This window comes from Serinus canaria, chromosome 5 (assembly GCF_022539315.1).
Source record: "Serinus canaria isolate serCan28SL12 chromosome 5, serCan2020, whole genome shotgun sequence".
Classification (NCBI taxonomy): domain Eukaryota; kingdom Metazoa; phylum Chordata; class Aves; order Passeriformes; family Fringillidae; genus Serinus; species Serinus canaria.
Window position 1 is genome coordinate 26,964,260 of NC_066319.1, and position 21,178 is coordinate 26,985,437.

Below are 21,178 nucleotides of genomic sequence, written 5' to 3' on the forward strand. Positions count from 1 at the left end.
AGAGTCCATTCTTCTTGATAGATTATCCTGGACCTGAATCTTCTATGATGTTTCTCTACAAAACAAAGTCTTATGTAGTGCTTGAACTGCAGCAGGCTTGGTGTAATTCTTTCTGGAGAATGCTGAGAGGTGTATTTGGGATCTTTGTTTTCCAAAATGAAAAAAAAAAAAAAGATTTCAGGTTTAAGGTCCCTGCTGTTTCCTGTACAGAATAGCACTTACTTTTTCTGGTACTGTTTGGTGGTGTGAGTACACAGTATAGATTATACTAAATTAAATGGCTTAGCTATTGAAAGGGGATAGATGTTAGCAGAGCCCAATGCTATTCAGTGTTAACACATTAGGATTCAATAAATAAAAGAGCCCTAAGAGATGTCTGTGGACAGAAAGCTCTACAGAAAATATGAAGGAAATGGAAATCCTGGGGCCTGGGGAAAAAAAAATCCCTAAAGCCTTATGAGAGCATGTTGTGTTTGGGATCAGACTGTTAATAGAAACCTGTGAGAGTTCTATTCCTGAACTATTGGGAGAGATGCTTTGTGTTATGGGTAGCACCAGCCAAGAGTGAGTTTTTGGAAAACCTGTCAAAAGTTCACAGCAACATTGCTGGAGCTATGCAAAAGCCCAAATTGTGAGTTTCATAACAGTACCATGAGACAGGTCTGACAGTAATGCAACTCCCATGTGAAAAAGTCTTCTGTATTGACAAGGGCAAAGATAGCAGGAGACTATTTTTCAGGAAATTTCTAGAAGATCATCACTTTGTGTGTTACACTGAAGAGAAACTACCATGAAGTTGTAGTCGGTCATGATGATAATGTGTCCCTGAGGTCAACTGAAGTTCACTGTAATGTTAATATTTTAGCAGTTAAAATTGCCACACTTACTTGGTAGGATAATTAATTGGTTTCAATTGGTCTGATATGTGACACGATAAAAGCCTGTTCTGAGTTAGATTGATGTTGACTGATGTAAAACTCTTGTCAGAAAAATTATGTCAGATTGATTATTGATTATTGTGTCAGATTGAGCTGCATCTGCACCTCTTCTGATTAGGAAATGCTATGGAAAACATAGAGTAAAATAACAATCATATGAACTAGCCAATGTGCAAAGGTGTGTGCCAGTGAAAAACTGAATTCCTTATCCAAAGCACCACAGAACAAGTCTAGACTTGTTGATTGCTCTATTCTGATGGATTTATTTCCATTATGGCTACATATGGCAATTTAGCATGAAGATTCGTCTTCAAGTAGATGATATGGGTTTCCCTGTCATTCTGTGAAGCAGATTTATGTAAGCTTCATAGAGATGTCAACATTTTTACTTAGACTCCCTCTCCAAACCCTGTAGGCCATTCTTGGCTTAAATGTGTACCAGGTGCATGTTGCATCTGAGACTTGCAGCCTGAGGACAGATGGTGGAACAGCATGGCTACAACATGTAGCTGTTGTCAGGGCAGGAACAGGCTCTAAGCTGGAGTTACTTGCACAAGAAAAACTGCTTTGTTCTTCATTCCCTGCACTGGTTTTCCTGTTCATTTCTTCTGCCCAGTGCCTTGCAGGTGAAGTTGCACAGGCTCAAGTTGGCCAAGGTATCCTGTACATTCCTATCTGTGTCTCTTGAGAATTGGACCATCGGTTGTGTTCTGGAAGACAAGACAACCCTTGCTAGCTTTTGATGTCAACAGGAGTTCGTTTGTGGAAATAAACACCATCCTTAAGTTAGATCTGCCTTGCATTTATGCCAGGTGTCTGCTAGGACTGTGCTGAGACATTCACAAATGCCCCTGTTGCTTTGGAAGCCTGGACTTTAACATTGCAGGACTCTGGCTTCCCCACCTAGTTCTACAGACTTTGTTGTCCATATTTTTGCTTTCAGCATAGCCAGCCCAATTAGGTTTAAATACTCATATAATTCAATTTTGGCAGCCTCTCATCATTTTCATGTTTCATTTGTCAACTGCCATTGTCAGTCACTGTAATGCCATGTATTGTGGCATTGTCCTTGCATTTAATTATTGCTGATGGCTGTAATATAATTTGGCACCAACAAATATGTCTGCATGCCAGTAATTTGAGAACAGAGAGTGATTTGGACAAGTGATAGAACTGTCTGCTTTCTGTCATCCAGGTTTCATCCCCCTCCTGTACTTTAGCTGGGCACTCTTTCATGGCAAAACAATGTTGACATATATATTCTGTCAGTAACAGGACATATATTATGTCATAAAATTTATTTGTTTGTAGTGCAGGTACATCAAAAATGAAATGATGTCAATGCCAAAATAAATTAAAATTTGCTATGAGGGCTTTCAAAATCAACAGTATAATGTGACAAAGACAAAGCTAAAGTAGAATGGCAGCTAGTTAATTATCTCAAAACAAAATTAAAATGCATTCAGGTTTTTAACTTTCTTTTTGTTAGATATAACTCAAGCAAAAAAATATACCAGTTTTATATATATATCTATATCTATATCTATATCTATATATATATATATATGTGGAAGTCCTTATGTAGGAGATGTTTTAATTGTGGCAATATAGAAGTTCTAATAGTTCTAATTTCAAGAATGCCAGAGATTTCGAAACATACTGATTTCTAATGTTCTGAAAAGCTGGTTAAGTATTTTTGTTTCTGCTTAAAAGGCAATTTTTCAGCAGCACTGGAGAGAAGCTGGTGCATATGTCTGATGGTGATGTGCAGATGATGACTTGTCAGGAAGGCATCAAAGTGCTACACAGTGCTAATTATTACACTGATTTGTAAACTGCTTAAACAGTTGGGTCAAGCATCTCTCACCCACCAGGTCCTCACCCCAAAACCCCTGTCTAGAAAATACTTTGGGCTGGTGTTGACTGCTGGATTCAGCTCACAGTCTATATGGTATATACAGTGTACTACAAGCAGCAAGTGACTGTGCAAGCAGCCACTAGAGACTGAAGGTTTGGGGACCAAAGCTGAATTCTCCACTGCTAGATTGTAACTTTTCTGAAAGCAGCTTCTGTAAGGGGATACCTTGAAACTGTGCACACAGTTGGGTTTGAATGCTCCCTTTCTCATAACAAATGCATTATTTTCTAGTCCTGTTAGAATAGGTCCCTCTTAAACTTAAAAATGCAAAAAAGCCAGTGTGAATTGGTGACTAGTAAATTGAATTTTTTTTACCTCTTAGTTTCAGTATTCATCAGGATAATAAAGGAGAAATGACCATGCATGCATCTACTGCAGTAAATTGGGACCAAGACCACCACAGAAGACCCAGAAGGAAATCTCTTCCCTGCTTTAGAAATTTCAAGTTAAAATTGAAGTTTTTCTACCTGTTATGCCTTCAGGTCCTAAAGGGGTTTATGTGTAAAAAGCTTTGTTAATCAGGGTTGAGAGATGACTGATAGCAGCAGGGGCCATGGAACAGAGCGAGGGTGAGACTGGCTTCTGAGAGAGGTGTTGATGGGAGGCACTGGCATTTTGGCCAGTGAGGAGAGCTGGGTAGGCTGTGCCATGCTTCAGGGAACCAATGGGACCAAGGAAATGGTGTCTGCTGGATGAGGGGTGCTTCAACCTGGCTTGGAGCACAGTGCTGGCCTTCCTGAAGTTTCCCACTAGTTCAGTCCTTGTTGAGACACAGAGGCAAAGAAATACAATGTTTTGATACTGTAGCATACAGGAAGAGTGTTGCAGTTCCTTTTAAACTGCTTTAGGGCCCCACTGTTCCTGTGTGATGAAAGAGATTATTCAATATACTTTAGCTGCTACCTTTAAACTGCTTGCTGTTTGTCACTGAAGCCAAATTGCCTCTCTTCTTGCCCTGCTTGCCATCGCCTTTTTTAGTGCTTTTGCAGGCTTAATTAGAAGTGTTGGCTGCAAAAGCACTAGTTGGGTTAATGGGTTTGCAAGGGATGTGTGTGCACTTGGTTCCTGGAAACAACAGAAAGGAAATTATTTTCTTTTGTTGTATGGATTTTCCCTCAAAGGAACATAGAGATGAAACTATCTTCAATTATGTAAGATGCCTTTCAGCCACAATTCTTAGTTTGTGTTTCTCATGGTAACTGGATGTAATTGTTGCATGGTCTTGTTCTTGCAGAACAGGAATTACTGGAGTTAAGAGCACTGCAAGAGTCTAAATTCTAATTTAAATTTTGGAATTAATTCTGCTTTAAGGGATTTCATGATCTTTGTAGGTTACTACTTGAAAATGTTTGAACCACGTGTTTACTAGCAAGATCAATATTATAGTATGTTGTAACTGAATTGATTATCAGATGTAATATTAGGGCTTTGCAGTGGGATGGAGTTAACTATACTTCTCTTTTCTGAACAGATGCTTAGTTGCAGTATGCATTATTAACTAAGGCAATGCAAGTGCTTTTGAAAGTTTTACTGTGTGCATTTATCATTGTGTATGCAACAGAAAATGTCAAAAATTAACATACCAATCAAGACAAATCATGTAGTATTTTCTCCACGATTGAAAAGCAAAGCAACCGGGAACTAGGTCCATTGGTTTTCAAAAGGGAATGGGAACAGCCTGCAAGGCTAACCATTTAGGAGAGCAGGAGACCCCCTGCTCTCATAAACACTGTCTGCAGAAAGAAGGGGCAGTACAGAACTTCTGCTGTGAGCAGTATCCACTCTGTTTTGTGTGAGAAAGAAGTGTGTTCCTCTGCAGAGGAACACTAAAGCCAGAGGTATGCGGGGAACCATGGTTGTAAGGAATTAACAGCTTAGTCTGCCCATGGGAAAACACAAGTTGGCTGTTAATGGGATAGAAGAAAGATTTGGGGGTTTTGAATGTATGTTCAAAGAGGGAAGACACTATTTTGAGTATTTGCTGGGATTCATCTTGATTACCCTTGCAGCAGCTATTTCTGACAGAATATATTCACACTGTAAAGTTTTGACACTGCTCCCCAGAGGAGTGTTCCTGCTCTATTGTCTTCTGTATAGATTTATGGGTAAATGAAATATGAAGAAAGGTTAGGAGGTCACCACACAACACGGGTGTGTTGGTGAGCAAGAAGAACTCCTGAGAACACAGTCTCTTGGAACAGCAAGCACATTGCTTAGGCCTGAGGGTTGTGAGAGAACAGGAGAAATGAGTATGGAGCCGTGCAGGTCAGAGGAGGTTTTTACTAGGGCCTACCCTTTCTGGTTTACCTGTATTTGAATAATTCCCTCTTATCCAAAGTCACTTGCAAAACAGGAGAGAGGAATGCATTGGAAAGAAACAAAGGCTCTACTAAGGTTTTCATGGGGCTTGTAGAGGGAATCTCCCTGCCCAGTGTCTTGCATTGCAGAGCACTTCTGAGGCTTCCTTTCAGAAGCCAGAGACACCCTCACGAAGTGTGTTCAGTGAGCTCAGGCCACTAGCAGAGATGCAAAGGAATGATCTGGCTGAACCACCAAGTCCTCAATGAACTCTTGTGGAGCTCACACCAGAACCCTGAGTGCCTTATCCCTGTTAACAGCACTGTGCTTATGCTGCAGCTCACTCTCTCCTCTGGGAAAAAAAAATTGTGACTGGTTAAACAGTTTTACTAACCCACTTTTTAAACTACAAATACTCCTGTTCAAGAGAAGTAAAAAGCAAGAACTTTCTAACACATGCACCAGTGTGAGGTTAAACAAAGCTGATGGCCTATTAGGATGAAGGTGGCAGGGTACAATCCTTCCATAAATATATTGCTCTGGCCAAAAGCTTTAGGTGCAAAACAGTAATAATAACTGTTAAAAAATTAGATAGCTGGAAAACTTCGTAATATGCCTAAAAAGGGTGCTGGTTGGAGCTTACTTTGAAGGCAGAAAGAGGATTGCTTAGTGTGGGACATGAAAGCCCCTTCCTGCCTAGGATGCTCAGCACTGTTGCAGCCGTTTCCAGTGAGGACACAGACCCAGGTTAAAGTGCTGCAAGAGGAACTGCTGCAAGAGGCCACACCTGTAGAGAGCAGCAGCACTCATCTTTGTGAGCATGTGCAACCCATGCTGGCTGGCAGAAGGCACTTGGAATGCAGAATCCCAGCCTTGCTCACTGCCAGGGCCATCTCACTGTGCCCTCTTAACGTACTGGCTGTCATTAGAACCCATTTGTATGCTCACCTGCTGAGCTGGCAGGACCCCAGGGGAAGTAGCATCTCTGATGACACAACTGGTACACTTGAATGCTCTAAGCAGATCCCAGGATGTAAAGATGGTTCTGGCACTCCTTTAGTAAGAATTTTGGAAAACTTGAGTGTAGTGTGTCTTTCCTGTAAAGCCCATCCTAGTTCATGGGCCTTTACCCTTTCATAAGTTCCAGATCTGGTCAGTGCTTCCTACAAATGCTGACAGCAGGATGGTCTTGTCCAACCCAGACTGGTTACTAGGCAGGAAGTGAAGAGGCTCCAGCAGATGGTAATTGTTCTCAAATACAGATATGGTATCATCCAGTTACTGTGAGCTGGTACTACAACTTCACAGTTGAGGGCCCAGTTGTACCTCTGTATAATGACTTTGCACAGGTGATTCCAAAGATCACAAAGATGTGGTCTGTACAACTGAGCTTGCATCCTGCTACAGCTGCATGAGCAAGCCGCCCTTCCAGACTGTTCACCAACTCCATGTCAGGGGTGTGGACTTGGTTAGGAAACCCTGATAAATGACCAAGGGCATTCAGCTTTGCTACTGGACCAGAAAAGGGGCTTTACTCCATGCCTGCTGCTTTCTACAGGGATTGTGGCAGGGCAGTCACACGCTACCATCATCTGAAAGGCACAAAGTTTAGTGTGACCTAGCAAAAAGGATTGACAGCAGGGGTGAGGAAAACAGCTGTTCCTTGAATTGTTTTCAACCATGGAGCATGGTTGCTTCCAAGGTGGAGCAGTGGCAGTTGCAGGAACCCCAACCAAAGCTACTCCAAACTGCCCCACAACACTTAGAGTGTTCAGCTTCTCAACATCAGCTGCTTCACTCTGCTGGGCCAGCCTGCTTCTTGAGGCAGATATGACCACAGCTAAAGGTTAGGTGACCAAACTAGAATCAAGTCAGAGCAGCCTTTTGACAGCACATTCAGCTAGCACAACAGAGGCTCTTGAAGTTACTTGCTTAGCAGGTTTACAGCTAGATTTCAGAGAGAATGAATCTTGCCTACAGTTAGTCGGTGTTCAGCTTTTATTTACAAGAGGTCTGAGATCTATGTATACAGCAAGGTTTACTGAACTCCTGAAGGAGGTTCACAATTAGATGAGCAAAGCAGATGCAACAGCAGCATATGATGACTCAACAGCTTGGCGACTGGTGTAAAGATTCTGAAGTCACATATAGATTGGCAGCTTTGTAGACCAGGTCTGAGGAGAATATGTCAGTTATAGGAGAAGTGGTAGAGATCCTGTTTGACAGCCATGAGTAAGCCAGGAACTCCTCGGCTACCCCCAAGTCTTGAAGAAAACACCACACTAGGAATAGCATCTTTGGATGATGGGTGGGGAGAAGGGATGGTTCTAAGCAGATGAGTATCTTGGAGACTCCAGATTCGGGTGTAGCAATCCTGACCAACTGGGTGGAAAGCAAAATTCAACATTACACGAAAAGGACTTTACATTGTTCTGCAAGATGATCACCACAGAAGCAGATCTATGGAGAAAACACTCTGAATATTTTTACACCCACACAAGGCAAAGTGCTTATCCATACTTTACAAAACAAAAATGTTACACTGAATACTACGAGAGTGGGAAAAATGTGCATTTCCTGTTAGGTAATTAAAGGTTCAGTAAATCAGTACTTAGAGTGCTTTTCCCTTTATCAAGCTCCTAAAGCTAAAAAAGGGGAGAAAAATTCAGTCACGTTAAAAATTCTTCATATTCCACCACTTACTGACATATTCAAAGAAAAGAGGTCACTGTCTTTACAGTGACTTTATGAAGCTTGGCTACACTATAAGGGTTTTGTTTCATCTATTGCTACTTTTCCTGCCCCTACGCAAAATATAACATAATAATAATAATAATAATAATAATAATAATAATAATAATAATAATAATAATACAAAAATATGAGTGTAACTGGGAGTATTCAAAATGAATCTGGGTGGTATAAGCAGTTTACAAGGAGTCAGGCTCACATGCCAATGCTTCAGTCCATCACCACATTCTCCACTTAAGCACCAACTAAAGATATGCAGTCTCTATATAAAGTTATACCAACTCTCCTGTTTACATGTTGTTTCCCTGAATTTTAAAACCAAGTGTTTTCTGCTCTGCTCTTGAGACATATTGTGGAAAGGATAATATGACTCTTGCAGGACACAGAAGATTAGGCTGTTGAGCACCTCACAGGATTGACTGCAGTGGGTATGCATCCGTAACATAATTTTCATAATATATTGCAGTATGTTTAAGGCGAATTTTTTTCTGAAATGTAAAGAATTAAGAGCTTTACAGCTTTTAACAGCTGTACCTAAGAAACACCCCTCAGGCTTAAGAAAATCACTATCATACACTACACAAATAGAAGGGAGAAGAAGTTAACCTACCTGCTATAAGAAGTCCTTCCTCCTCATTTACATGCAAAGGGAGAAGAGCATATTCATTGTGGTGACCTTTGTACTGTTTCACACACTTTGCTGTTCTTAGGTCCCACAGTTTTATCTGCAAGTTGAAGAAATTGTTTAAGAGGGGATATATTTAAGCAGAGAGCACCCAAAGGTTGGATGTGTTGGAGCATGTCCAGAGGAGGGCCATGAAGATGATTGGAGGGCTAGAGGACCTCTCCTGTGGAGACAGACTGAGAGAATTCAGCTTGCAAAGGCAGCCTCCTCCTAAATGAGGCTACAAGAGAGCCAGAGAGGGTCAATTTATAAGGGTATGTAGTGACAGGACAAGAGGGAATGGCTTTAAGCTGAGAAGGGTACCTTTAGATTAATATTAGGAAGCTCTTTAATGTGAAGGTGGTGAGTGACTAAAACAAGTTGCCAAGAAAAGTTTTGGATGCCCCATCCCTGGAAGTGTTCAAGGCCAGGCTGGATGAAGGTCTAGTGGAAGGTGTCCCTGCCTATGACAGGGGGCTGGAACCAGATGATCTTTAAGTTTCCATCCAATCCAAACATTCTGTGATAAATAACAGGCTCTGGAAGAAAACCCATAAATGGAACTACCACCCAGTTCCGTATGACATACTAAGAGCAGACATCTGCCCTTGGGAGTGGGATAAGTACCTGTAAATTCCCAGAAACTAAAAGGAACAGAATATCGTAAACACAACAAAACCATACCTTTCCAGCCATATCTGCTGATATCAGGTAATGTTCAGCCTGCATAAGGTGAATAGATGTAACTGCTGAGCCATGGAAGAGACGACTTGCTTTCCAGCTCTGCCCTTTGCGGTTACGTTGGCGCACATCAATGCTGAAAATCTCACCCGAACGGCAGCCATTGTACAGCACTGGGGTCTGGGAGAATCCCAGAGAAAGGAGCATACTGTGTAACATCTGCAAGGGTCTTACAAGTTACATAGACAGAGCCTGTGTCATGCTTTTGAGCTCTACAGTGTAGTTGTCAAATTATTTTAATGTCAAATTATTTTAACAGCTGCATTAAGAAGCAGAATTTTAATTACTGCAGCATTTTTCAGCAAATTCATTTGTTTCATTCAAACCTCAGCTATTTACTTTAGCTGTAAAAGTTTGCCTAGGTAAGCAAGAACTCAGTCCAACATAACAGCAAAACATAAACTGGAATTCTCATATTCCTCGTATTTTACCATCCTTGTTCTTTGTAAACAAGTCCATTAATATTTCACAGGGACTTTCTCCTTCTTGATGGAGGCAATACACTGAGTGTTACTAGAATGAGGTTATTTGCTAAAACCAAAACAATTTTACATGTTATTACTGTGTTCTTTGTACTTCCTTTTCTTTTAACCTCTGTAATCTTAACAAAAATTGCCCCTGTTGCCACAGTTTGAAATCAGATAATATTTTTGTTGCTATTCAGTTGTGTGCAAGCATCAGACCCCATCAGCTCTGCTGTGGAACAGCCACCCAACAGCAGCTGTCCTCACAACATTACGTATAGCATGAGAAGTCCTGCCTCAAACAGATCAAAGAGCCCACCAATGAAGAAGTGCTCTGAAAAAATGGTGTCTGGTTCTCCCTACCTGTGTGGCAAACTGCTGTGCCAGCACATCACTACTGGTTCCAAATGTCTGACGATGCCCTGTCACTACATTGGTCACAAGAACTCGTCGTGTCAGGCCTAAGGAAGACAGATGATGTTAGTTTAGCTGTAATTTGTGTAGCAGCTGGGAGATGAATGGAAGAAGTCTTCTCCACTGAGACAGAGGGGGTTGCTAGCCTTGCAGATAGGTCACCTGTGCTAAAGCAGTTATCTGCTTGGGGATTCAGGCACCAAGCGCAGGACCAGGCAGTGGATATCTTGAAACTGCACAGCATTCCAGGTCGATCTCCTAGAAGACAGGAGCAACACATGAAGTGTTCATAAAATGTTAGGACAGGATGGTAACTCAGAAAGGTTCTTAGATTGCCACATTTCTTTTAACATTTCAATCAGAAGCAGAGAAAGTGCTAGGACAGGATGTTAGGACAGGATGGTAACTCAGAAAGGTTCTTAGATTGCCACATTTCTTTTAACATTTCAATCAGAAGCAGAGAAAGTGTTACCCAATTAGCATCCTTTTGGTGCTCAAGAGACAGGAGACAGAAATCAAAGTTCATGACTGTAAGTGGGACTCCTACAGTCTATGTTAATAGAAGATATTGAGAGACTGTGAAATTTATTCAGTAGTCAGAGGGCTCACCATGAGAAAAGTACCACTCACCTTATAGCACTAAGTAAGCCATTTTTAAAAGATGAGTGGGCCAGAAATAAAAACATTTACTTTATAAACTACAGATAAGCCAAAGCCTAACCTGCAAGTTCCATGCTTGCTTATTAAAAAAAAAAAAAAATTAAGTAATAAAACTCTAGATTTGACCCTTACTCATGTAGCCCTTGCACAGAATTTATGCCAATTAGCAGACTACATCCTCAATTTTCCCTTCCTTCATGACACATCATACATACATTAATGGATGGATAACATAGTTTTAGACAGCTTAAGTTCTACTTTTCTCCTGGCATCTACTCAGCAAGGCTCCCACAAAACACCTTTTTAGGAGAGTCTGGAAATACCTAAACAGTCAATAGGATATACTAAACAAGAGGACTTTGGTAAAAGAAACTCACAGCAGCTAATTATGGTGAAGGGCTTAAAATCTTTCACAGAGCAACTGGGTATGCTGGCCTAGTAGCCATCCACCCCCAGTGACTCTTCATTCAAGTTCATGCTGACTCTATGCAAAATTTTTTAATGGCTGTATATATAGTAAGACATTAAAAATTTTAAATTAGTCCATTATTCTTATCTATCAGTTTTCCTCTGTATAAATTTAACTGATCATGTCTGAATGGAAGCCAGATTAGAGCACTGCTTCTTCAAGTCACTGCACTCAAGTGCATTGACTTGAAGAAGCATGGTTCTAACATTTATCGAGAAGGTCCAATTAATTAAGTACTGCCCCCAAGAACACTCAACAAAATAGATGAGCTATAGCCAGACTTAGGACATGGTACTCTCCCAGTCAGTCAAGCTTCCATACAACTGGAGCTGGAGCTTGTACAAGGAGCTATGGGCCAAGATATTTACCAGCTTTCCATCTCTGATATGCAATGAGCATACCTGAGCAGCTGCTATGAGAAGGGATTCTGCAGTGACTCTGGACATTCTGTAAGGAAATGTGAGTATTTGCTGTGTGCAGCTTCTGCATATTAATTACAGGCCAAGCTACTCATGAAAAATCTCAAGTGTTTACTGTACAAGTGAGGTGTTCTGCCAAAGTCAAGTACTGCAGCAGCTAAAAATAAACTAGGGCTCTGAATACTGCTTCTTAATTATGTCTCAAATTCTTTCATCATCATTTCACTTCTTAAGCTGTTTTAGTCTCACAGGAATACAACAGTCTCACCAACTACTGAAAAAGAATAACCTTTCATTTGTGCTCTTTTCATACTATAATTGCTACCAAAACTTGGAGACAAAAATCCAACAGAAACACCCTACCTGGGTTAGTGCTGCTGAACAATGATGCTGGAAGCAGACTGGCACAGCCTGGCGTTTCTGCAATTCCCATGAGACACAGCTTGCTGAAGTGAGTTAAGGAAAACTGATTTCTCCCAAGAATAGAACAGGCTGCCTAATACTTATAAATGGGAAAAGCAAGATGTCCTGACACAGCTACAGCTCACAACACTTTTCCTTGAGACCGCTGATATTCTTTACAGTTTACAACTAAGCTGTGACATTTCACTTCTTTCATAGGAATGAGCTAGAAAGAACTCAAATTCTTGCTTGTGTATTTTTACTACCAGAAAGATAAAGATAGTACTGTTGTATCTTACTAGTGATAGGAAAAACAAAAAATAAGCATGGCCTATATAGATCATTCTCACTTTTTCATGCTGATGACACTGCATTAATATGTTGTGTCTGTTTTTCATGGAGGTAAATTGGAAAAATGGGAGGCAAGGAAAACTCACTTTAGATTAAATTTAAATATTTTATGAAGACTATACCAGGTACAAATAGAATTTGAAAGCTGCATTTCAAGTTCAGTGGGGTAAATGTGTAACTCAGCTAGGGGAAAGTATGAACCTACCAAACCAAGTGATCCTGAACACATCCCCAGCTGTGTGCATGCCTTGTGAGCTCCTGCCCCTGATGGGCTGGTCTGGGATTGCCTGGCTTTTCACACAGGCTATTCCATGCTTTTCTATGTAATTTCTTTTGGCACTTTATAACACACCTGTTGTTTGCCATCTCCTATGTCAAAATTCAGTTTTTTCCTCCCCACTCTTCTGGGCTCTGCACTGTTCATTACTGCTTCCTCTACTGTATCATCAACTTTCCTCTTCGAGTCAGACCTGCAGAACATGCTCTGAGAGTTGCAGGTGATGCTACTGAATTACTCCCATTCTCCTCTCATCCCTACGAATACAGGGCTGGTTTTAAACACAAATGAAACATCCCACTTTCAAAAAGGTTCATTTCATAAAAAGGTTGTTGCCTTACTCCTCTGCTCCTGTTCTTTTGCCTCAGCCAATTTCTGAACATCAGATCATTTTGGATATGGCATTTATATCTACTATTAATGAAGTGGGAATTCTCCATGGCAGAAAACATGGTCTTTCATTTACCATTAACATGGGGACAATTTTACATATATCTGTAACAGAACCATACATCTGCTTCAGTAATTCCAACATATTTTGATTCTTTTACTTCTGCTGTTTTCCAGAAAACTTATCTTCTGGGGGAACTACAGAAGAGGAACTCTTTGAAGTTAGTTTTTCTGTGAAGCATGATGCAGACTTGTGAAACCTGAATGACAATTCTGATTTTTTTAAAAGGATATAAAACATGAGAATCTGGATGAGTCAGTGATGCCCAGCACACAGAGTTCACCTTCAGAGAGAAGAAGACATACTATTTTTGTGATCTGTAATTCAATTAGGGAAAGATTATTTCCATGCATAAATGACATAAAATTAGGCACTGGGCACAACTCCTCAGCCCACTAAATAACTCAGTAACAGGGCACAAGCATTTCAGCTTCATACTCATAACAACAGAACAGCATTAAGAGGTATGACCAAACACAGACTAAGCCACCAAGCACATCTTATTATTCAAGAGACCATCCCTGAAAGAACTCTAAGAGATCATGAAAACCTGTTTTAAATAAGCCTCGTATTTAAAGGAGGATTTAAGGGTAAACTTTAAGGAAAAACACAGTTTCCCAAAATTATTTTTAAGAAAGAAGTAGGCAAATCTTGGTAGTTTTGATAGCCAAACTTCAGTTTTGCCAGCTACAGTCGAAATCTAAAGTAATCACTATCCTTGGAAGCTGGTACTTCTATGTAGTCCTCCACTCCAAGTGTAGTATTACATTCCTGACAACTATCACTGGTACTGAGCACTTTCAGGACAGGTTTATTGTGGTTCTGTGTTTACCCAAGTTTCACGCTTCCAGATTCTTCCATTCTCTTCTCCTAGCCCCTTCCCCAACCCTCATGGCACTTCTACCTGAGCCTCCCAAGAACAGTGTTCTGAGAAAGCAACCACCAAAGGAAAGAGGAACAGAAAGTAGTACTTTGCGGTTTGTGAAGTAGAGGTTGTCATACATCTCCACAGTGAGAGACTCCTTCCCCAAACCGCTGAGATTGATGATACCATATTTACATCCTCCATGCTCTACATCGTTCACAGTGAATATTCGTTCACAAGCAACATCTGCCTGTAAAATAAAAGCTTACCAGTCACACTCACTGGAAACTTACAGGAAAAACAGCTTGAGGGAGTTGCATTAAGTCTAAAATGAACAACACATTATTTCTGATCCCTTTAATACCATCTGCTTTCCATTCACCTCTAAAATCAGTGGCCAACTCCTTTTAAATGCATACAGAGAAAAAACGGGGATAAGAAAAGGATTCAGTCCTTGGCTTACAATAAATGGTCTTTCCAATGTTAACAATTCTATACACTTACACTGTTTCTGAGTCCCTTCTGGCTTCAGCTATCTATGCAGTGCTCTGTTTACAAGGCCAGGAGCTGGTCCTGGAGAGCTTCCTATATAGTCTATGAAAGATCACGAAATGTAAAGTGATTACTGATGTTTACTTATATTCTCTGAACCACAGGCTCTGCCACTCCCAAAATTCTCCTCTTTCATTTTTTTCTTCTTCCTCTTGATCCTCTCCACTCCTCCTCCCAGCCCCACAATAATGATCCACTCAACGCCAACTTACTTCCAAAAGAACATGTTGATCAGATTAAAAAACCCAAAAAAACAACCAACAAAAAATGCTTTCATATCCAACCTTTTTTATAATATTCCTTTGTAGGAAAGGAACAGTCTCTCCCTACCTGTTAAAGTTACTGAGCACGTATTTTAAGAACTGACAGAGAAGGAGTAATGTATCTTTAAAAGCTACACTTGACCTGTGTGATTTGATTACAAGAGCCTGAATTTTCACTGAAGACAGGCTCTCTTTATCTTAAAGACTTATCATTTCTCATAACATACCACAATGATTTTAAAATTGTTGGTTCCAGCAACTGAGGAATCCGGACTGTGAATTTCTATCTTCCTCCTCTGCATGCAGTTCACTTTTAGTTCATGGACTAGCCTGCAAAAGCAGGTAGGAGGGTGAGGGGGTTGAAGAGAGGAGAATTCAGGTAAGCCTAAATTTAATGCATGTGAAAAGAATTCTGGCCAGGATATAGAATGCTTCTCAATCACTGACGAGAAAATGCCTGAATAACTAGCATGCTGAAATAACCCATGAACATGTGCATCTTCCACATGCGTGGAATTTCATCCCACTATTTTTGAACCCCAGCACATCTTTAGTAGCCAGAACAGCAACATAGCAAGTCACTAACTTAACTTGCCTTCTGCTGTTCTGATAGGAGGGCAAGGGAATGGTCTGCTCCTTTAAAAGGCACTTATCCTAAAAAAGCTGTGCTATACTCAGAGTACAATGTGACAAAACAGCATAGCCATTTACATAACTAAAATGGACTTCTTTTGAAGTAAAATTGGGAAACAACTTCCTCATTTGAATTCTCATCATTTTAATCTAATTATTACAGAATATAACCTTTTCCCTAACTTTAAGTAATATGTTCCTCCTCATCCCAGTGGAACAGTAAGAAATGCAAGAAAACCAGACAGAAACAGTTGCACTAACAGGAGAACTTGGCACTGCTAACAGAAGACAAATCAAATTACTGTACCTGCAATAACTTGTGGGGCTGAGCGAACCCAGCTGCCTTTTCTGTAACAGCACAGATGAGTTCAGTCCAGCCCTTGGTGTTTTCTGGAAGAGAGCAACATGGAACTGTACTCAGTTATTTCCTTGTTTAAGATTCAAACACGGCTGTTGGTCTCTGATGTTTGGGACGTTAACATAACTTTTTCCTCTAGCCTATACACATTAAAATTTCAGAACATATAAAACACATTCCAGCACCATCTCCCTGATCTACTACAGTAAGTAGACAAGAATATACTCTTGTGAGATGTGGAGTGCTTCTGTAAATACAGAACCTGGAGAAAAAATGTGAAACCCCAACAGCCATTGTCTTTACATAATCAGCAGTATCACCTGGAGGTGCAAAATCACCTTCTGCTTTCATGACAGCACCTCAAGTTCTTCTTATACAGCAAAATCTTCTATCACAATGAGACTGATATTAAACAGTCTTACAGTTGTATTAAACTGCTTTTCCATTTCATTTCCATTCCCCCCACAGCACTGGGGTTGGAACTAGATGATCTTTAAGGTCCTTTCCAACCCAAGTCATTCTATGATTCCATTCCATGATTCACAAACCTTTTAGAATTTAATGCAAACACCTTCTAAGGAGACCAAGGGATAGAGTATTTAGCAGAATTATGGAGAAAGAAATCTTTTTGATAATGGTCAGACAAAGGAAGTGTTTGAAAGTCAAAATGTTCTTTACACTGAAGACTGAAGGGCTGAAGTTGGAGAACTTCATTGCTTAAGAAAAAGAACACTGTTCACTTCTTCCAAATGACAGCATATAAGTTGAGCTGTTATTTGTAAAGCTATAAGACATGTTTTTCAGGTAATGAAAAAGCATCCTTGTTAGATATTTTACTCACATTACAAGCATACAACATCAGCATTAATTTCACTGTAACACTTTATGAAGAAAAGCACATAGGCTTTCCAGACATAAACATAAGACCTGCCTTGATTTTAACTGTCCAAAAAAGTTCTCCAAGAAAAAGCTTTCCACTAACTAGGATTAGTATTGTTTCTTCAGGAATATGATAAATAAATTTATTAAAAATGTGGAAAACTTTAAATCAAGAGCCCGCTTTGCCAGTTCAAGGCAGCAACTTGAAACCTGGCATCCACTATCCTGACTCAAGTGTAACTGTTAGACAACTGCAATTCCAAGCACTGTTCCTCTGTCTTTATAGATTTTTTTGTTTGTAATGACTTGACTTCATTCCTTTGTGTAAGAGCCAAACAAAAGGCTTCAAGGATTTTATTCTTAGCAGAAAAAGAAATTGAATTGTCCAAACTTAAAGACTTTAGTTTATAAAAAGCCTAATTGCAATCTTTTTCAAAACATACCTGATTCTGTTTTTCTTCCTCTTCTAAGAGTCTTAGTCTTTTGCATTCCATTGCCTTGTGCTGAATGCTGTCCTTGGTGAGTGGGTTGTGGTTATTATGTCCAGGCAGTAGGCGAAAATAGCGGTTCTTTTCTGGGTCATAATAAAATCCTGGCAGTTCTTCAGTGGGGGAGACATGGGGGAGAAAAGGTTGCAAAATAAGATGGATAACGAAGTTTGTTTATTGCTCTATGACATTCCATGTCTTCATGTGAATGTGAGAGTTGTGAGTGAGAGTTGTGAGACCCAAAGCTCAAGCTCTGAACATGTCCCAAGCATGATACACAGAGTGGGAACAGACAAGCAAATTACAGAAGAAAAAACGAGGTTACTTGTACTGTTCAAATGCATTGCTCTTACATAGCTACAGAAGGCACATCACCACTGACCAAGAGGAAATTCAGACCAATCAGAAAAGCACAAAAGAAAGGTTGTGCTGCAGAACAAAAATGGTCTTTCTTCAAAAATAAATCACAAGGGGACATTCTTAGTTAAAACACTTGGTAGGACAGCAAAAAAAATGCCAGTGAGGTATCAAATAAACTCAAAAAAAAGTGATTCACTTCCCAGAGCTAGGCCCTTTTTCTTCAGCACATAGGAGATATTTAGATAAAATCAAGAGTACATTTTGGCTCCTTCCAAAGATAAACTGGGATGTGAAACACTCAAATTCTTCTTAAACAGCAAAATCTTCTATCACAACGAGACTGATATTCACTCTGTGTGAATGCAGAAGCAGACAAGTAAAATACTATGACAGATTTAAAATACTTTGACAGATTGTCTCAAGACAAAGAAATTTATTCAGAGGCAGTTCTTTACATTTCACTTCAAGAGTTTTAAATAAAAACTTTTTTACTAACAGAAATTTCATTTTAAGTATCCTCTTTTTGCAGCTGCTTCCCATTCAGCTCCTTGTCTGCATCTTTTAGGTTTCAGCTTAACCACAACTGACCAAGACTTTTTCAGGTCAGCAAAAATAAGAAGTTAGTCAATGAATCAGTAAAGCTTATAAAAGCACACTACATTTAGTAGTTACACAGTAACTACACAGGAATAAATGTCTTGCAGGATACATCTCCTAGGATGCTCACAACACAAAACAGTGATATACAAAAAACATCTCTTTAAACTCAGTGTTGTTCCAGGACTCTCCTGTTGTAGAGAAATGTAAGTTCCCACTGGCTTAGTTTTTGCTAGCATTGTTTAATGAGTCAGGAAACCAGAATGTAAATAGGACATCTTTCTCAACAGCACTGCTACTCCATCATTTGTTGTAAATGAACAAGTATTTAGCCAGAGTCTATTTATTACAGACTACAAACTACACTGAAGGCATAAAGAGACACATCACACAAGAGACACACCACAAAGTGGTGGATTGTTGTGCCTTTCAAAAGACTGAGTAACTGAACACAAGCTGTAATTTTTCATATGTTCTCTTATTTTATTTGTTTCCTTAGTACTTTGTTTTCTTCCTATAGCAGCATTTCTGGAGGGAAAAACAGAATTGCATTTTTTCAGTTTATATCAGCTTGGCGAAGCACACAAGTTTTTAAACATGAGAAGCACTTGTGGGCCTGAAAGTGATTTGGCTCTGTTCTCTAGATCCTTGCTTACTACATCTTTTTGTATCACCTGATGTTACTTTTCTCCACAGATTTTACTGTTTGTATGGCTCCTGTTTTATTATTATTAATGCAGCTATTACTACTTCTGTCATACAATCAGCATATAGGAACTGACTTTTGACCTATAAACACCATCTCTTACCTGGTGCTACACAGTTCTGAGTTGAAGTGGATGAAGAAGGATCTTCATTGCTGCTGGGACCTGCATTCACTGGGGTCTGTGGTTCTTCTTCTTCCAGACTAAAAAAATAGCATTGCCTTCAAGACAGGCTCACAATTGCCCCACACATCTTTCCCACAAAGAATCTAGAAAGCAGATTGTTACTGACATCAATGGAGTACCATTCTGCAGTGCTCTGATAGCACATCCTGCATATCACCACACATTAAACTATGAAAACCGCGAAAAATATTCAGCCTAAAAATTTCTCAAGAACATTAGTGACAGCAGCCTTAAATTACTTGCTAATACATTAGAGGTAGCTGTTGATTCTGCAAGTGCCTCTAACTTTTTTTAGGAAAAGATTAACTGGGCAATTGTACATTAAACAAACAGCCAACTCCTGAAAGCATGGAAGTCTTCACAACACAAAACAAGAGACAGTCTAGGTAAAACACTGATGTCAGGTCAAAAATGTCTTGCCATTCTCTCCATAACAAGAATTTCACTGATGAGGTTTAGAAACATGCAAAATAAACAAAAATTTAAGGAAAATCCCAAGAAAAGCCTCTTCTTTTCCAGTAAACATTACAGGGGTAACTGCAGCTTTCCTCTTTTTGAACTAATATACATAAGCACATTCAGTACTGATGAGCAAACTTCCACTAGAATGTTTTCTGAATCATCTGCACAATTCTCACTTTTTAAGACAGGTCTTATTACATGTCATCTTAAAAGCAGTAGGTGAAGCTGTTTTGCAAGAGCCATAATTTATTGAAAAGAAAACGACAAAGAAACTCTATTTCTAATACCAGCTCTACTGCGGTTTGATTATACAACTCTAAAAAAAAGGACACAACAGGTATACCAGGGCAAAACCACCCCAGATCACACCCAAGCACTTCACTTTAAAGCTCTGTAAGAAAATTCTTTTAATTCTGCTCACTGAAGCAGTGTCCATTTGCATTCCTAAGTTTTCTTACACAAGCACAATTAGTGTGGCAACTCATACATGTGTCTCTTTTCCTAAAAATAGGTTTTCAAAAAAAAAAAAAAAAGCTTAGCAAATTAAAGCAAAGCATTAGCCTCCTTTAGTCTTGCAAGAGGCACTAAGGAAAGTACAGGGGAATGAAAAAACAACCACAAAACCAGCTCACATATAGGCAAGTGTAAGTTCTAAAATACAAAACGTGTTTTCTGAAAGGATCAATTTTCAAGGTGGGGATTACTCCTGAGACCTTCTTTCAGTTTCCTCATCTGTTAGATGTGGTGTTACCACATTACTTATAATGCTTTCAAACATTCAGGAAGATCCTTTAATGACAGATTTTACACCAGTAGACTCAAGCTTAAAATAAACAGGCAGGTAGAATTAAGTAATTATATTTTTCCTCCCTGAACTATATTTGCATATTGATGAAAGGTTTATGGATAATGCATAGCTGAAAGGACTGGCTCATGGAAAGGCAACTCAGTTTAAAATCAGTGTACAGTTGTGAACATACAATAAACTTCCAGAAATCAGCACAATTCCACTCCCAGTAGGGATGACAGATATACCAGAAGTACTGTCTACTAGATCTTGAGGTGGCAACCCTCTCAGTTCTGGAAAGTCATCATTCTGCACATTTAATTAGGCACAAGACCCATCGGCTTAGCCCACGCTAAGCACAAGCTGCCTGTACTTGCCTTTGGGCGCGGTTGTTGTAGCTGGGTCTTCCTTGCCGGGGGGGCTGGTGGCTGCGCTTGTGACTGCTCCATCCACGCCTCTCCTTGCCTCGACGGTAGTTTCTCCGCATTTCTCCTCTTAAAGCAAACATACACACGTATCTCACCCCTACTTGCCTGGAACGGCTCAGCACTCAAGACAAGTCTCTTAATGCGGCCTCTTTTCAAACAGTTTCAACCTGTAACGACCAGGCCGGCCGACCGCAGCACAGGCGCTCCCCTACGCCTGTCGACTTCCCCACTAGTCCCGGTCCAGCTCCGCGGCTCACCCCGCAGTGCTGAAGCAAAAACCCCGGAGGCAGAAGGACAATGATGACGGAGCGTCCCCCACGGCCTCCCGGCCTCACCGCGCCGGGCCCACCGGGCCCGCCGCGTCCGCGCCGCCGCCAGCGCCCCGCCCGCGCCCCCAGG

The 21,178-nt window shown here is 40.2% G+C and overlaps 1 protein-coding gene across 3 annotated transcripts; it reads right to left on the minus strand.

The window, feature by feature from the left end:
• Nucleotides 1-7,134: 7,134 nt before the first annotated feature.
• Nucleotides 7,135-21,174, minus strand: DCAF4 (DDB1 and CUL4 associated factor 4). 3 transcript variants are annotated; one of them, XM_018907587.3, is made up of 14 exons: nt 21,037-21,174; nt 20,729-20,845; nt 19,022-19,119; nt 17,211-17,368; nt 15,838-15,920; nt 15,125-15,227; nt 14,189-14,332; nt 13,451-13,500; nt 12,100-12,179; nt 10,351-10,446; nt 10,138-10,235; nt 9,254-9,430; nt 8,516-8,630; nt 7,135-7,536 (listed from the first exon to the last, which is right to left on the minus strand). In XM_018907587.3, exons 2-14 carry the CDS (start codon nt 20,836-20,838, stop codon nt 7,343-7,345), a joined length of 1,506 nt encoding a protein of 501 aa, XP_018763132.2. In that variant the 5' UTR covers nt 20,839-20,845; nt 21,037-21,174; the 3' UTR covers nt 7,135-7,342. The 3 variants fall into 3 exon arrangements, with proteins under 3 accessions (XP_018763132.2, XP_018763133.2, XP_018763131.2); XM_018907588.3 differs by having other exon boundaries at nt 20,947-21,162; XM_018907586.3 differs by having other exon boundaries at nt 20,729-21,166.
• Nucleotides 21,175-21,178: the final 4 nt, after the last annotated feature.

Coding starts and splice junctions, on each gene's coding strand:
- DCAF4 (XM_018907586.3), bottom strand. CDS start 20,859: ATGTTTGCTTTAAGAGGAGAAATGCGGAGAAACTACCGTCGAGGCAAG. Junction 19,120..20,728: donor TACAACAACCGCGCCCAAAG/GCAAGTACAGGC, acceptor CTATTTTTTTAG/TCTGGAAGAAGAAGAACCAC. Junction 8,631..9,253: donor CAGCAGATATGGCTGGAAAG/GTATGGTTTTGT, acceptor TTCAACTTGCAG/ATAAAACTGTGGGACCTAAG.